A 16520-nucleotide genomic window follows, 5' to 3' on the forward strand; every position below is an offset into this window, starting at 1 on the left:
CAAATACCACAGCTGAGCGTCTGTGACACGTCCCGTAATACGACGAGGGAGGGCGAGCAGCGCATGACTTGGGCTGCCGTAGCCCAACCCCCTGGATCGGGGGAGCAAACGACGTGGACGGCGGCAGAAGAAGCATCATGACCATGACGGACGTACGGCGAGAAGAGGGTGCCTTGTTTCAAAGTGTCGGCGCCCTGGTCATGAGCGGCAAGCAAGTGCAGCAGAGCAGCAGAAGGGCTTTGTGACGTGCGTGCGTCCAGCCTGTGGTGCCCGCCCCTTGCTAGGTCCGTGGTCCATGGCATGGTCCATGTTCTATGTTCCGTCCCGGGCGCGTTCTGTTTTCGAGGGGGATGGAAACAGTGAAGCGGGCGCGGCACGGCGGGTTTCCCAACACCCAATGAATGAATGCGAATGCGAATGCGTGGCGGGAATGGAGACGGGCTGTGGCCAGACGCGCGAGAAGCAAATCAAGCGAATCTCATGTGTCTGCCGTTCAGTCGAGATCGACTGGCTCGGAGCGGCTGGTGCGCTGTTTCACAGTCGACAAGAATTCAATGAAGTCCATCGCCGAGGGCGGCTATCAATGGCAGCCGACATGAGCAAGGGGATGGAGGGGATGGGGCACCTGGAGCTAAGCCCAGAACAGACAAAGGGCGCTACAGCGGCAGGAGTTGGCGGCTGCTGCCAGGCAGGTGCCTGCAGCTGCCTGCTTATGATGCAACCGACCAGCGCAAGCGGAAGCGCATGACAAGGGCCCCGAAGCTGTTAGGCTAGGTCAAACCGTCATTTTCTTTTCTTTTTCTTTTTTTTTTTTTTTTTTTTTTTTTTTTTTTTTTTTTTAAGCTCGTGGTCCCCCTTGACTGGGACAAATACACGCCGGCATCAGGCACGTCTGGCACCACATCAGGCTAATAAGTCTGACGCTCTGGCGCCACCCGACGGCGCCTAGTGAAGACGGCATCATGCCATGCCAGCATGGCTGGTTCTGATCCTGGGCCAGGCCACTTGGTGGAGACAACATTGAACCTTTGACAAGACAGCATCACTGTTTTACGCCTCCTGCGTTTGGATGCGAATAGCTGGTCTGCAAAAAGCTTATTCCTGTCCATTGCATTCCCGCTTCACCAATGGAGTTCCCAGACTGCCTGTTCACAGAGTCACCGAGTGGCGACCCCCATCACGGCCAGCCAAGTACCTAAGGTATCCGTACCTTGGTCGTCTCCGTCATGTTGCCACGGTTCCTGTCTTGAACCACTCGTAACAAATCCGTGCATAAAACCATCAGTTGCATCAAATAACAAAAATGAAAATGAAAATGAAAAAACCTCCCATGCCCACTTGATCCTGCATTTCCTCTCCGGCCACCGCGACATGCCGCCCCGGCGGCTGCGCTTAACCAAGCGCCACGATGATGGACCAGGTCCGAGACCTCGACACGCGAAGCCCGATTGGCTCGTCCTGGCTGCGCCAACCCTCATCGTCGGCCACCCGCAGCCTCACCTCCCCGCCATCCTCTCTGCCTTTTATCTCTTTTTTTTTTTTCTTTCTTTTTTTTTTTGCCCCGTCTCCCTCTCTTTTGGCCTTGCGAATTTTTTACCCCCTACTCTCTGCACAAGCGCTTCTTAACCCCCTCTGGCCGCCGATCCCACGCCTCTCCCCGGCTCCCGACGCAAAGCAGCAAGACAAAAATATGGCTCGAGGCAATCAGCGTGACAAGGCTCGCGAGGCCAACCAGAAGAAGCAAGCTGCTGTCGTGCGTAGATTTCCCCTCTGGCAAACTGACTGCAAGGCGGCGACAACGGCCTTCAGGGCTGCGAGCATGAGGGGCCAAGGACTCGGTCGCTAATGGCTGCACACAGAAAAAGGCAAACAACATGAGCGGCACCGAAATGCAGCGTGCCAAGGAAAGCGCCGCTGACATTATGCGAGCGAAGCAGGCAGCCGGTACGAAGAGAAGAAGCACCCCTACCGCACGCCCTTTGTTTCTTTCCTGAAAAAAATGCAGTACATGTAGCCCTCAAGCCAATGTTGGGTGTTGAGCCAACGGCTGACATTTTCATCTCGACAATTAGCTGAAGCCAAGAAAGCCCAGGCTGCTGGTGGTGGCAAAAATTGAAATCAGACGACAGCGGCGTAGAAATCTCGACTTGGTCTGCTAGGCCACTGCCACGACATGACACGATACTCATACCTTCGCACTTGTTCACACGGCGTGCTCAGAATCTGGAGGTAACACATTTGATTAAGGATAGCAATGGCGTAGCCGGGCGTGTGACATTTTTTTTTTCTTTTTGTCTGAAATGGCGCTTCAAATCATCTTGCCCTAGGCGTTTAATAAACTAACCATTATCTGCTGTTGGCACTGTTCCTACTCAACACAAGTGCAAGGATCCGCTATTGCCCCAGCAGCAACATGAACAGTATTGAAAAGCTTCTTTATCCCTCCAAGACAATGGTTTCCGGGTATTCCAAGAGTATATCAAAAAAAAAAAAAGTAAGGATACAAATAGCTGCGCACAGAATTTGTAATCTCTGATGTGCAGAGTTCAACTCCGGTTTGCATGTCGCCCAGAATCCATCGAGTTTCCACAAACGAGGAAGCATGGTCAAACAAAGAGAAATGGCCATTCCATCCCTTTGGCCTACATGCCTTTACGCCTCTAGAATAAAGTTTCAGTCATTTCGTCCATTACATATACAGGCTGCTTCTTGTTACGACCGCAACCCGAGTCGGATCCGTCCAGGCAGCCGCTTTTTTTCTTTTCCTGCTTTCAACCCCCTCATGACATGGAGTCCATGACTGGCAGGCTGCCTGATCAGATAGTCAGCAAACCAGGTATGCCAGAAGCATGGCTGGAGGAAAAACACAAAGACTCACCCGCCATCCCTCCACATGCCCCGACGCCCTGCGGTTGGACTGCAGGGAATGATCCAGCACTGCAGGCGACAACGCACGTGCAGGATCCATCGGCTCCCACAGTTCCTTTACCATAAGTCAGACCGGAACCTCCCTGTTCGCCATACGGCGTCTGTTGGGGAGCAGGACCTGGAGGAGCCACACTCGACTGGGGACCGGCAACGGAAGTCCCGGAACACCTCTGTCCGCCATCTGGGGTCTGCTGAGGAGCTTGAACCGGAGGGGCCACGCTTGACTTGCCACCGCTAACGGGGGTGGCGGAACCAGTGCCATTCTGAGCAATGGCCAATTCTCGGAACATGGCATGGGTCTTGTCGGCGGTGGGATTGATGGAGAAGACCATCCCTTTACCACAGTGACCTTTTTGGCGGCAATAGAACCCTACACGCGATGTCAGTCCAGACTCCGGCCTCGGACTCTTTTCTCGTCAGGAAAGGTAGCGAGGGGCATGCTTCTCGTCGACTTACAGAGGGGCTTTGCAGTCATGACCTGCATGGCGACCTGGGGAGGGGGCGAAACGGTGTTGTTGGGATTGGCGAGAAATCCAGAGTCCATTCCACCAGCCAAAGCCTTGCAAGGGATGTTGAAGGAAGACTGAGTAACGGTGTGGTTTTGGGCAAAGAACTCAAACACCACGATATCGCCAACAGGGATATTGTTCAGTTCCGATGGTTGAAACGTAAGGACCCCAGGGCCACCGACTTTGACGGTATGAGTGGCACATTTGGCAGGCGCAGCAGCAGTGGTACTGGCACCGTACCCGGGCAGGGGAGTGACTGCTCCTCCGGGACCAGCAGTGACGGTCTTTGTGACCGTCATGGCTTGATTGACAGTCGTGACAGGAGAACCATTCCCAAGGTTTACCCAGATGATGATGACCTCGGAGAGAGCATTCGGGGAGATTCTGTACCCACTCATTCCTTGAATGGCGACGCTCCGATCATGTAATTCGGTCTCGTCTTGGCGAGGAATAATCCGCGGAGAAAACAAGTTGGCCACTCGACCGGCCATTGCCATCCGAGCGGCCACCACAAGCATTGTCGACGAGAGCTTCATTATGGAAGCCTTGTTGGTTTCAATGACGACCAACTAAAATCGTGGCGAGACGGGGAGAAGAGACCTTGGCGCTTCTTTCTCACAGACGTTTGTTCATGGGCGAGCGGGCAACGAGAGAAGGATGCGCACGGAGGACCTGCTCGTTGGACGACGGCTGGCGTTGGATCACGTTTGGAGAAGAGAGAAGGACGGTTAAGCCAGCGGCAACCATGAAAAAGAAACCTACAAGCGGAAAAGCACCAAAAGACTAAAGAAGAGAAAAGAAAGATACGAGACGAAACAAGACGGCTGGTTCGAGGTTCGGGGAAGCTTGATACATGTTATATTCACCACGAGTCTTGCAAGATGCGCAAGCTCTCCCCCTTCCCCACCCCAGCTGGGGGGGGGGGGGGGTTCCCAGGTTTTACACTAGAATCCGAGGGGCCATTGGCCAAGACATGAATGGCGGCGGCGATGCCTCCTGTCCGTCAGGCTAGGTGTGAGGATGCTGGGCGAGCGTTTTCCAAGTCGAGAGGTGGTGCTGGGGCGCACGTGTATGTGAAGCCGCGACTGGATAACACATCCCGTCTTGGGGGGGGGGCTAGTCTGTCACGGACATCAAAAGATGAATACAGAGGTGGAATGGCCGGCGTGGGCTCTGTGACGGATCTGTCTCAGGTGCCGTTTCGGAGAGTTTGTCTCGTCTGAGGCAGCCGTTCCTGTCCTTGCCCGTTTGGGTTACTCGGGACCGAAACTTGGAACGTGAAGCCCCAGCCGCGGCTTTTGAGGGGCAGCTTGGCAGGGAGGCAGCTGGAGCCAAAAGGTCCTTCATGGCTGCTGTTCCTGGCCCTGCATCATGGCGGGCAAACGCTGGTGTTTCTCCGGGCCAGGAATCAAAACGGTCAGTCGGGTTTGGCATGTCGCCGCCTCAAACCGCCGACGCAAACGGTGAAACGAAGGCTTTTCCCAGCTCCTGCCGTTTGCGGACTAGTGCGGGGCCGCGTCCGCCTTGACAGCGGCGCCCCGCACCACCCCAAGTACCTCCTAAATAGCCTGGTGCAACAAAACCTGTAAACCCTGGAAGCCATTTTCAGAAACCACATGCAAGCAACTACATGGAATGTACGGAGTAGCAGCGACATCACATTTCCCGGGTCGCAGCACATGTGTTTTCGAGAAACAGCATTCTGCCTTGCGCGGCCAGCGGAAAACACGACAAGTTCAGCAGCAAGGAGCAAGAAGCTCGTGTCCCTACTGTACCATCCTTGGCGATATCAACACCAGCTGCCCTTGCCAATGCTGGATTCGCGACAGCAGCAGCGCACGACTTCAGATCTAGCCAGCTGCGATAGAATCAGAAAATTCCATCATCAAAACCCCCATGCTCAATGTCCTTTCGAAGTTGCAGACACGTGTGGCTTTGGCGTCCTGCCACGCCATTTCGCCGCGGCGTCGGCGTCGGCGTTGGGCGGCATTTTACGGCTTGACTTTTTACCCTCGTGTGCTTCAACATCTGACACGCAAGAGGCACCGGGCCATGGCGAACACGCTCCATGACCCCCTCCCTGGTTTTGCAACAGACGATGTCGCATCACCGCAGCCCTACCCCACTCTGCCACGGGCTGCCGATGCGCCCTTCTCTCTCGCTTTCTCGGGGCTGCTTCGCCTCCCTTTTCGCTCTCACCACCATTGTGGGCCGCTCGCTGGGGAGCAAGACGGAAAGAACAGGTCTGGCGATACCCGCCCTTCAAGGATGCGGCCCTTGGGCTTGCTGCTGTCCCTCGAAAAGCCCCGTATAATAACCCGCGTAGTACCACGACATTAATAATTTCCTGAGTCCCTCGTCTCGTACTATCCCAGGCGGTTGCCGCGAATCAGCCCACGTCCATTCCGCCTTGTGTTGTTGATGTCCCAATCACCGGGGGAACACTTACTCGAGCCCAAAAGTGCCTGAGGCGGAGGAGCAACGGGGACGGGTGTCTTTGCAGCATCTTGTGACGCATCAGCCTTTTCGGCAGGAGAGATCTGAGTTTTTATAATCAGGCAACAAGTCCTATGTAAAAGAGAACGGAGAGGAAAGGGCTTCAAAACTAAAACAAGGTTCGGCGATGCCTGCCGGATCGACCATGATCGAGCCTTGGTCCGCTCGCCATGATCCTCGAACACACTTACGGTGCCATCCGAAGCTCGGTTGCGGGCAGGGACGCCTTCAGCCGCCGGCAGCTGTTTGCTTGGGTTGAGACGCTGGTCCTCCCTGCAGCGGATTCGGTCAGTTTGCCGTTACTGTGGTCCCAAGAAAATCTATGCAGCTGATGCTCACGGCGAGTTCTCGGGCTCGAGATCCCCAACGCCTCCCCCTTTGACGTGTATACTATGATATTTCTACCCTCGCATCAGTGAATACTCTTTCCTTGCCTAGGCTCCCAAAATAAACAGCAGTTTTTTTTTAAAAAAAAAAAGAAAAGAAAAGAAAACCAAATACCTTGTATTCTGCTAGGGCTTCGTTCCAAGAGTCAATGAGAGCAGAGTCATCCCAAATCTCCTCCTGAGAGAGCTCGGCCTGAACTTCACTCATGGTACGGGGAATCCTATAGCCTCCACGGACGGCTTGGCGTGGAAGGGCCTGTCTGTCGATCCGGACCCCTCTGCTGCGCAACACCAAGTCTTGATAGTTTCGATGACTCCTTGACGGATGGCGGCGTTCTCATTGAGGCTGTAAATGCCTAAAGCGAAAGTGAGCAAGGCAACATACATGCATGACTGGAATTTTGAACTAACAAACACGGGCCCGCTAACGTGCTGTAGCTGCCGATTATAGGCCATCAGCCCAGACGCTCCAGTCCTTAGATAGGCACTGAAAGCCCCCGCCACCCACTAACCGCCGATACGCTGATAAGCGCCCCTCACCGCTCGCCAGCCCGGCAGAGCTGGTTCCTTTTTTTTTTTTTTTTTTCTGCCTTTTCTAAAATCGTCGCCCACTGGAGCCACTTTGTCCCTGCTTTGCACTGACAAGTAGTTGGGCTTGCAAATACCACACCAGCGGGGAATTTTTTTTTTTTAAAAAAAAAATGGCACCAGAACTGAGGAAGAGGAAATGTGAGTGCCCAATATTATCATCACGGCTGACTCCTGCTGAACACTGTTTCTAGCCACTTCCGAAGCCTTAAAGAGCAGTGGATCTGCCAAAGCCGCGGACAAACCTGCGCCCAAGGGAAAGAGAAAAGGTAGAGCCGTTCGATTGCGGCATGTTCCTCCCGCAACAATGCTGACTGCGCTGCATAGCGACTGAGGAAGCGTCGCCGGCCGCGGTTAAGAAACAAAAGCCTGTCAAGAAGACCCCCGTTGCCACCAAGCCCGGTAAAAAGCCCAACAAGGAACCGAAGCCGGCAAACGAACCCAAGCCGGCAAACGAACCCAAGCCGGCTAACGAACCCAAGCCGGGAAACAAACCCAAGCCGGCAAACGACGCCAAACCGGCAGAGAAGGCCCAAGAAGAGGAGGACGGCAATGTCTTGCGAGTCGATGAATCCGACGCCTCAGACGGCGAGGACAACGACAACGTCAAAGAACTAGCTGCTGAGGTAGACTCGGAGGATGAGGCGCCTGTCGATCAGGGCCCGGCTTTCAAGCGCGGACAAGACGTTGGCAAAATCCCATCAGCGGCCAAGGAGCTGGAGAAAGCCGCGGCCAAGGCTACTGGGGAACCCGGGGTTGTGTACATCGGGCGCATTCCCCACGGCTTTTACGAACACGAGATGAGACAGTACCTCTCCCAGTTCGGCACCGTCACGCGCGTTCGTCTGTCAAGGAACAAGAAGACCGGCGCCAGCAAGCACTTTGCCTTTGTCGAGTTTGAGGAAGCCAGCACTGCGGAAATCGTCGCCAAGACCATGGACAACTACCTGCTGTTCGGCCACATCCTCAAGTGCAAGACGATTCCCAAGGAGCGGGTGCACGAGGATCTGTTCAAGGGGGCGAACAGACGGTTCAAGGCGGTCCCGAGGAACAAGATGGAAGGTCTGAAGCTGCAGAAGCCACGCAGTGAGTCCGCCTGGAAGCTCAAAGCTTCCAGCGAGAAGGGCAGGAGAGCAAAACAAGCCGCCAAGTACAAGGACATGGGCTACGAATACGATGCGTTTGATCTGAAAGACGTGCCGGCGCCGCACAATGGCGAAAATGGCCAAGAGGGACCCGAGGAGCTCAAAGCCATCGAGGCAGCCCCGTCTGATGACGGGGCAGCTAAACCCGAGGCCAGTATCCGTGCATGCGACAAGCCATTGACGCAAGAACCGGAGACGGAGGCTGTGTCTGCTCCCGCCGCCGCTGCCAAGACAAAGACGAGCAAGACTGGCAAGGGCAAAGGCAAGAAGGCAAAGGTTTGAAAGCCAATTCGCAGGGAAAAAAAAAAAAACACTGATGCGTTGCGACGCACATATTTCATGTTTTTGGCAACGGCGCAACAGGTAGTAATGTCTACGTCTTGACTTTGTATCGTTTTATGAAGATGTGATTGAAGGTTGAGCTTGCTCAATCAGGGGATACAATACTATATTATTTTCTTGCATGCCAACTACCTTTCTCTCTCTCTTTCTTTCTTTCTTTTTTCTTTTTTCTTTTTCTTTTTTTTTTTTGGGGTTTGGGCATAAAAATGTCTGCGCATAAGCGAACCCACGGCACTCATAGACGAACCTGTTTGTACCTTGCGAAAAGACACATTCAAGTCCAAAAGAGCAAGCAATGGGATTATGAAAGGCAATACTCTCTACTTCGCACGACATTGTGAAGAAGCCACGATGATCAGGGCCTTGTTCATTCATTACTGTGTGATGGCGAAGATGTTTGTAAGATGAAGAGGAAGGAAGGAGGAGCCTTGCCGCTGGATACCTGGATACATACCATACCTAGCGAGGGAAAAAATTCTGGTGGCGTGCCCCACCACGCGCGTTTCTGACTAAGCAGGGGTGGGAGTACTCCGTAGCCGTAACCAGCCTCCGTGGTACGTACTGAGTGAGTACTGCTTCTGTCCCTAGAATCTGCTCGTGTTGGCAACATGAATGCAATCGGCACGGCCACAAGGAAGAGCAAAGTGCTGGGCGGATAGGAAAACCATCAAATCTCAAACGTTGCAAACCCAGGTAGCCCATTTGACAAGGTTGTCGTGTTGGCTGGGGTTGAATGCCGCAAAACCACGAGAAGCACGCCTGTAAACGACATGGCACAAGTCTGCCCATCAGTTTACTCTTCAGCGCCTGCCTCGTCGGCGGTACCTAACCTGTACCTGTACCCAGCTGCTGCAGAGGAGACTGCTGCCAGACCAGTCATATCATTATTACATTGATATCACCACATGCAGTCAGTCTGGTTAACTTACTGAAGCCAGTGGGGGCCGGCAAGTAACTGCCCACTGCCCACTGCCCACTGCCCACTGCTCATTACGCAGCAGGCCAGGCCCCAGCCGCGACCCCCCCCCCCCCCCAAGCGTCAGGGCAACGTACCCCCTGGCAGGTTGCTGGCGTCTGGACTTTGGTGTTACCGCAGCCCGTGGTCCGGCTGGTCGCATCCTTGTAGTACTTGACAACTGTTCATCTGCGCCTCGCCACCTCAAACTAGACCAGTTAACAACCGCATCAGCTCAGCACGCATGTCCCGGCCGCTTCACTGCCGTGCCTCGTTGCTGCAACAATGTCCTCGACGGGTTTTGCAGAGTCGTTGCCAACGGCCAGTTCCGGTTCGTCGCCCTTGCTCCTTGTTGTGCTTTTGCACCTCCGCCGCCGGGGCTGCCTCTGTGTGTTCTAACTACGGCCCCCTTCCCCTTCTTCGGGGCGCACATTGCAGCGTCCAAAAAGAAGAACAACAAGAAGAAGAAGAACGCGAGCAAGAACAAGGGCGCGGCGCCTCTGAGCAACGGCGATGCCTGTCATGCGGATAACGAGCCCGAAATCGACGGCGACATCGACGGCGAAACCAACGACGCAGAAACCGTACGTAAAATCTCCAAATCCATCTCCTTCGCGTACTTCTTCCTCCTCTTCTTCTTCTTCTTTCGACAAAAACCATGTGATGGCTGATTGCGAAACCCCCCCCCCCCCCCTTCCCTTCCACCGCCAAAGATCGATACCGATGACATCCAGAAGCTGGACTCGAGCGGCAACGGACATGTCAGAGAGCATGGCGGCAGTGGAGCAGAAAGGCCTGGAGGCGATTCTGATACGGCGGCCAAGCTGGAGGCCATGGGCAAGGAGAGAGAGGCCCTGCGAGCAGAGGTGGAGCAGCTTCGCAAGCAGCTCGAGAGCATCCAGACGACCCACGAGCAAGAAATATCCCAATTGAAGGCGGATCTTGAAGAAAGCAACGCCGCCAAGGAAGACGCCGAGGAACAGTACACGTCTTTGCTCGGCCGCATCGAGAAGATCAAAGAATCGCTGAGCGACCGGCTGAGGCGCGACAAGGCCGAGCTGGAGCAGGCAAGGAAGCGCATCGAGGAGCTGGAGGCGCAGAACGAGCACCTCGAGGGCTCGGCCCAATCCACCGGCGATGACGTGGAAAAGCTCAAGGAGGAGCTGCAGGACGCGACGCGGGAGCTAGCCATGCTCCGAAGCCGCAACAACTTGTCAGCCCACAACTGGCACAAGGAGAAGGAGGAGCTCACCAGGACGGTGCAATATCTCAAGGAGGAAATGGAGAATACGGCAAACGCCATGGGCGAGTGGGAGGTTTTGGCCATGGAAGAGCGCTCCATCAAGGAGAACCTGACCGACAAGGTGGCCGATCTGGAGGAGCAGCTGGCGACGCTGAGGCAAAACTACGAAGCTGCCGCTGCAGAGCGCGACAGCCAGACGACCCTCGTCGACAACCTGCAAAACGCCCTTCGAGAGATCCAGGACGCCCGGAAGAAGGAGCTCCGTGACATGGTGGAGACCACCGAGTCCCAGCTGCAAGCACAGAAGCAGCTCGCCCAACAAGCCGAGACGCGGGCTGCCGAGGCCGAAGAAGCCAAGGACGAAACGGCCAGGGAACTGGAACGAACAGCCCCTTTCGAAAAGGAGGTCAAGGAGAAGAATCTGCTCATTGGCAAACTGAGGCACGAGGCCATCGTTTTAAACGACCACCTGACCAAGGCATTGCGCTATCTCAAAAAGACGAAGCCAGAAGACAACGTTGATAGGTATGAACAATGGGCAAATACGAATCCCTCCCCCCCCCCACACCTACCCCTTTTTTTTCTGCGTATAGTTGAACCTGCCAAGTCGACCCGCTACTGACGACAACGCCTAGACAAGTCGTCACCAACCACCTCCTACACTTCCTCACGCTTGACCGCGGCGACGTCAAGCGCTTCCAGGTCCTCCAAATCATGGCAGGCTACCTCAACTGGACGGACGAGCAGCGAGAGCAGGCCGGGCTCGCTCGGCCCGGCGGGTCAGCCGGCAGCTTACGCCTGCCGCCCAGCCCCTTCAACCGGACCCCGAGCTCGCCGTCGCTCCACACCGACATATTCTCGGAACCCACGTCCGCCAAGGATAGAGAGTCTCTGGCGGAGCTGTGGGCCAGCTTCCTGGAGAGAAGCGCCCAGGAAGGCGCCGATGGCGCGGCAAACTCGGCGGCGTCTCGGTCGGCCAGCGTCAGCAGCGTGCCTGCAGCGCGGTCGTCGGCGGCAGGACAAGCCGACGCCAAGACTTGAAGTGTTTGCCGGCGTGGGAAAGAAGCAGAAAGAGCAGGAATAGGGAACGCATGCATGCATGGTCGGGATTTCCATGCGGGGGAATGCGATGTGTACTGTACAGTGGCCTCGAAGAAAGGCGAAGAACAACACGCGCAGTGCGGGCGTCCAAGTGGCCCGTATAATACATGATGAGGAAGTAGCGACTATGTAGGAGTCTTTGTAGACATGCGACAATGATGATGCATGAGCCCGTCGGGCTGTCTTGGTCACAAGCCTGGTTTGAAGACGTGTGCTACAAGGCTTTGCTGACGATGGAAATGGAAGGGAGCAGGCAACGTACACCCGCACGCGCACGCGCACACACACACACACATACACACATACATATGTATACATGTAAACGTTTGCCGAACTGGAGCCCTACGAGCCGGCTCTACTGGGTCATCCACTCAAACGTCACCACGTGCCCTCCTCGTCTGCGTGGCACAACGGCTCCAGCACACTATCGGCATACTTTTCCGCGTCCTTGGAAATGGCATCAATGTTGATCCTGTTGCTCAGCGCGTCGTTGACGCCCTCAATGACGTCTCTCTCTTCCATGACGTCCCTCATCAGCAGGACCTCGTGGGCCCAGTAGCTCTGGCGTCGGTTGCGCAGCTCGTCGTCCCTCACGGCGGTGTTGTTGATGATGCCTATAGCCCCGAGGCGGCTCTTGACCGTCATCAAGCCCCTGGCGACGTCGTCGACGCGCTCCGACGCCGAGGGCAGCTGCGCAAAGGCCCTGTTGGTGGCGGACAGGTGCAGGGCCCAGCCGAGGGCGGCATCCAGCGCGGCCAGCGCCACCAGGCGGCAGCTGCGCACCGACCAGTGGAAGAAGTCGAGGTCGCCGAGGCGCGCCGCCCGCGCGTTGGCCTGGTAGTTGTATGAGCTGACGGCGTAGGCCTCCAGGCCGGCGAGGGTGAAGGAGGCAATGGTGGCGAGGGTGCGCCACTGCGCGCCGGGCCTGCCCGTGGCGGAGGGGCTGGTCGCGGCGGCGACGACGACCAGGTTGGCCAGATGGGGCCACAGGATGGACGGCAGCGCGTAGTAGAAGTAGCTCCGGGGCTCGTCGGCGTGGCAGAAGGGGCAGTCGGCCAGGGCGTCGGGCCCGAACTGCAGGTAGAGCAGCCTGCTCTCGAGGTTGACAAACTTGGCGCGGAGGGCGTGGTCGCGCGGCGTGAGGGCGCCGCCGGGCCGCAGGGTGGCCACGCGGTTGAAGAGCACGTCGACGGGGATCTGGAGCCGGCTCTGCGTCCGGGCGAAGAGGTTCTCGGGGGCGAAGGGCGGCAGCGTCCGGAAGAGGTACGTGGTCGCGAGGAGGAAGAGCAGGAAGAGGACGATGCGGACGCGGGGGGGGGCCGGCTGGACGGGAAGGCCGTGCGAGGACGCGCGGATGGACCGGTACCACGATATGGCTTTGGGGAGGAGGATGGGGCCGAAGAAGATGAGGAGGGACTGGAGGCTGCGAAGGGGTCAGCGGTGGGAGTTGATGTTTTTTTGATGCTTCTCGACGGTGTTTGCAATCGGGGTATCTTTTTTTGTTGTTTTCTTCTTCTTATGGTTTCTTTGGCGGAGGAGGTGGTAGGAGGATGCCAAGAGGACGGGATTGTAGAGACTCACGAGCTCCAGGAAATCTCCATGGCGGTCAGGCGGGTGCAGGTTGACGACGAATCTCGGCCAGGCACAGAGGATCTTGACAAGGCTCAAAACGGAACGGCACAGGTTGTCGTCATGGTTTGAGAAGTAGGAGCGCAGGCACGTGGTGGGGGCGAGATTGGTGCCTGGGCGCCGGTGGGCCTGAGTGGGGCGGTAGAAGTCCTTGTACGGACAGCTACATCAACTTAGGTACCTAGGTACCTACCTGTTTGATGGTGTTAGTAGGAGGTAGGTACCTAAGGTAATAGCAATTTCTATTTCTAGATTCACAAGAGCTACAGCGTACTTATCGCACCCGTAGGGCACAAGGGCGCTGTGGGGCGGAATCTCAAGTATGAGGATTTTGTTGGTGAAGAAGGTTTGGCGGCTGGGCCGAGACTACATATCAACCGACCTGTGCCCCCCCCTTGTCATTCGACCCCCCCATAATAACTTAACTGACCTGACCAATGCTCTTTCCTAATGGAGAGATACGCTAATAAAGAGTAGTGGATCCTTTAATCTATAGTAGCCACTAGACTACAAGTTTCTTTATATATATTTTTCTATATAAAGTGACTTCTATTATATTTCTATTTAGTATCCCTACCCAAAAACCTAGTATTAAAAGTAAAGAAAGTACCTTTTATATAGACTTTTCTATAGAAAGCGACTTCCTTTCTTTTTACTAGGTAGGTACTTAGATTAGGTACTTAGGTACTATAGCAGAAAAAAGTACCTTCATATATATTTTTCCATATAAAGTGACTTTCTAGCACCTCTACTAAGTACCTAGGTACCTACCTAGGTAGGTTCTGGAAATAGAAAGAGAGGTACCCTTATATATATTTTTATATATAAAGAGACTTCTCTAATTTCTTTTTCTAGGTACCCCTACCTAAGAACCTAGTAAAATAGCAGAGAAAGTACTTTTTATATATTTTTCTATATAAAGTGACCTGAGCCACTATTCTCTAATAAACTAATTATATTAAGAATATAGCCCACAGCAATGGTCATGTCGGAATCGCTGTCGCAAGGTGCCCAATTGGGCACATTGCGACGAATGTGCCGCGCACACCGTTGCACACGATGTGGCCACTTTTGCCCCTGTGCCCGGTAGGGCACGCGGGCAGCCCGGCCCGACCGCGCCGATGCACGTGACTACAGCACGCACAAAAAGGCCACATCGTGTAATTCCCCCTCTTTTGCTTCCTTTCCTACCTTTCTTAGTTAGTCATAATCAAAGAAGAATCATACCTTTGACCGGTGACCCTACGTAACACGATACCACGCGCGCAACCCTACGTACAACTGGGTACCCCGATCAGTGTTGGTTTTACATCAAGGGGTATCCAGTTGTACGTAGGGTCGCGCGCGTGGTATCGTGTACCGTAGGGTCACCGGTCAAAGGTATGATTCTTCTTTGATTATGACTGGCTAAGAAAGGTAGGAAAGGAAGCAAAAGAGGGGGAATTACACAATATGGCCTTTTTGTGCGTGCCGTAGTCACGTGCATCGGCGCGGTCGGGCCGGGGTGACCATACCTTCCGCGGAATCCTACCGGATACCGGCGCCTCCGGCCTATCCACAGCAGGCATAGGTCAAGCAAGAGCCCTAATGAGATTGATGAAATCTTTGACGATTAAGTCAACAGATAAACAGCATACCGTTAATTTCGGCGCAGGCTCTGCCACATCTTCCGGCATACTGAATGTTCCGACGATATTCGGCAATATCCCCTTCCACGTTCTTAACAGCGGCACCCCCTTCCTTTATTCTATCACGGATATGGATAGGATGGGCGTGAAGCTTGATAATATTAATAACCTGCTTATTAAAGGGGATATCAAGGTCCCTATTATCAGGAAATAGGGACATCCATAGTGGACTCTCAATACCACAGATACTGCAGCCTTCCACCTATCGTCACAGGAAATCCGTCAGCTACATCGTCGATTCGGGCACCCCTCTATCAACAGGCTTACCAAATTGCTTCAAAGGGCTGGTTATAATGATATCGACCGCAACATCATCGAGAGTATCACCCACATATGCCATCAATGCCAGATGAACGCAAAAGCACCCAGCCGATTTAAATTCACCCTAAAGGATGACCGCCAATTTAATTACGAGATAATCGTAGATATCCTTTATATTGATAATCGGCCGGTATTATACATTATGGATGCCGCAACAAGCTTCTAGGCAGCTAGATTCCTTAACCCATAAAGATAGAAGGCCCGAGATATTTAGAATGCCCTCAAGGAATGCTGGATCGATACATATCTCGGCCCGCCGGATTAGATAGTTCACAATGCCGGACCAAACTTTACTTCTGCCGAATTCCGTCACAATGCCCGGCTTTTATCTATTAATATGGATAAAATCCCTGTCGAAGCCCACGACAGTATTGGCAAAGTCGAGAGATATCACGCCCTATTACGCAGAGCCTATACCATTGTCAACGAAGAAGTAGGCGACCTATTAACAAGGGAACAGAAATTACAGCTAGCTATTAAAGCCGTCAATGATTCTGCTGGGCCTAACGGCCTAGTACCCACATTACTAGTCTTTGGAGCGTATCCCCGACTCACGGATGACTCACCCCCTAGCTTATCAGTATCACAACGTGCCTTGACATTACGAAAGGCTACTGACGAAGCTAGGAAATGCCTCGCGCTAGGCGCCAGGTTCGCGATGCCCTCGCCCAACGGAACGGCCCGGACACGTGGCCTATCCACCGACTACCCCTATAGTCCGACGTACGGGTATGGCGAGAGAAAGGTGGCTGGCACGGGCCGTACCGGCTAGTCAGCCTCGATGGTGAGACCTGTATTGTGCAAATGCCTCATGGCCCGGTCAAGTTCCGGTCAACGGTCGTCAAGCCATATAACCACGACCCTAACCTTGATGCCGACGATCCTGAAGATATCGTCTATGCCGAAGGCCCGGCCCGCCCCGGCAGGCTAGAAGTCAGGATACCGGCTGCAGCCGCACCTCCAGCCGCGATGATACCTGCAGCCGCGACATTATCGCCGGCCCCTGACAGACTACCTGCAGCCGCGACATTATCGTCGCCAACCCCTGACCCTGACCCAGCTAGGATACCGGCGTTACGGCCAGTATCACTATCACCAGCAAGGGTGGTATCCGACGTCATGATCAATAAGGACCAAGAAGAGGCTATCGTCAACGCTATAGCTTCCAATACTATCATTGACACCTCTT

General features: G+C 54.5%; 5 protein-coding genes across 5 annotated transcripts; 2 read left to right on the forward strand and 3 right to left on the reverse strand.

Moving 5' to 3' along the window:
* Positions 1 to 2780: 2780 nt before the first annotated feature.
* UV8b_07239 (uncharacterized protein) lies at positions 2781 to 3835 on the reverse strand (the record flags this gene model as incomplete). Its single annotated transcript, XM_043144736.1, has 3 exons — positions 2781 to 2812; positions 2879 to 3298; positions 3385 to 3835. The coding sequence occupies 3 exons, from the start codon at positions 3833 to 3835 to the stop codon at positions 2781 to 2783; spliced, it is 903 nt and encodes a 300-aa protein (XP_043000671.1).
* A 1864-nt stretch (positions 3836 to 5699) lies between these two features.
* Positions 5700 to 6527, reverse strand: UV8b_07240 (uncharacterized protein; the record flags this gene model as incomplete). The annotated part of the gene is made up of 5 exons (XM_043144737.1): positions 5700 to 5803; positions 5887 to 5977; positions 6125 to 6206; positions 6273 to 6334; positions 6435 to 6527. 5 exons carry the CDS (start codon positions 6525 to 6527, stop codon positions 5700 to 5702), a joined length of 432 nt encoding a protein of 143 aa, XP_043000672.1.
* Positions 6528 to 7020: 493 nt separating this feature from the next.
* UV8b_07241 (uncharacterized protein) lies at positions 7021 to 8334 on the forward strand (the record flags this gene model as incomplete). The annotated part of the gene is made up of 3 exons (XM_043144738.1): positions 7021 to 7048; positions 7102 to 7176; positions 7235 to 8334. 3 exons carry the CDS (start codon positions 7021 to 7023, stop codon positions 8332 to 8334), a joined length of 1203 nt encoding a protein of 400 aa, XP_043000673.1.
* Positions 8335 to 9634: 1300 nt separating this feature from the next.
* On the forward strand, positions 9635 to 11633 carry UV8b_07242 (uncharacterized protein; the record flags this gene model as incomplete). The annotated part of the gene is made up of 4 exons (XM_043144739.1): positions 9635 to 9680; positions 9788 to 9933; positions 10063 to 11117; positions 11228 to 11633. The coding sequence occupies 4 exons, from the start codon at positions 9635 to 9637 to the stop codon at positions 11631 to 11633; spliced, it is 1653 nt and encodes a 550-aa protein (XP_043000674.1).
* Positions 11634 to 12071: 438 nt separating this feature from the next.
* On the reverse strand, positions 12072 to 13294 carry UV8b_07243 (uncharacterized protein; the record flags this gene model as incomplete). Its single annotated transcript, XM_043144740.1, has 2 exons — positions 12072 to 13116; positions 13275 to 13294. 2 exons carry the CDS (start codon positions 13292 to 13294, stop codon positions 12072 to 12074), a joined length of 1065 nt encoding a protein of 354 aa, XP_043000675.1.
* Positions 13295 to 16520: the final 3226 nt, after the last annotated feature.

The sequence above is a fragment of the Ustilaginoidea virens genome, chromosome 6, assembly GCF_000687475.1.
Source record: "Ustilaginoidea virens chromosome 6, complete sequence".
Classification (NCBI taxonomy): Eukaryota; Fungi; Ascomycota; class Sordariomycetes; order Hypocreales; family Clavicipitaceae; genus Ustilaginoidea; species Ustilaginoidea virens.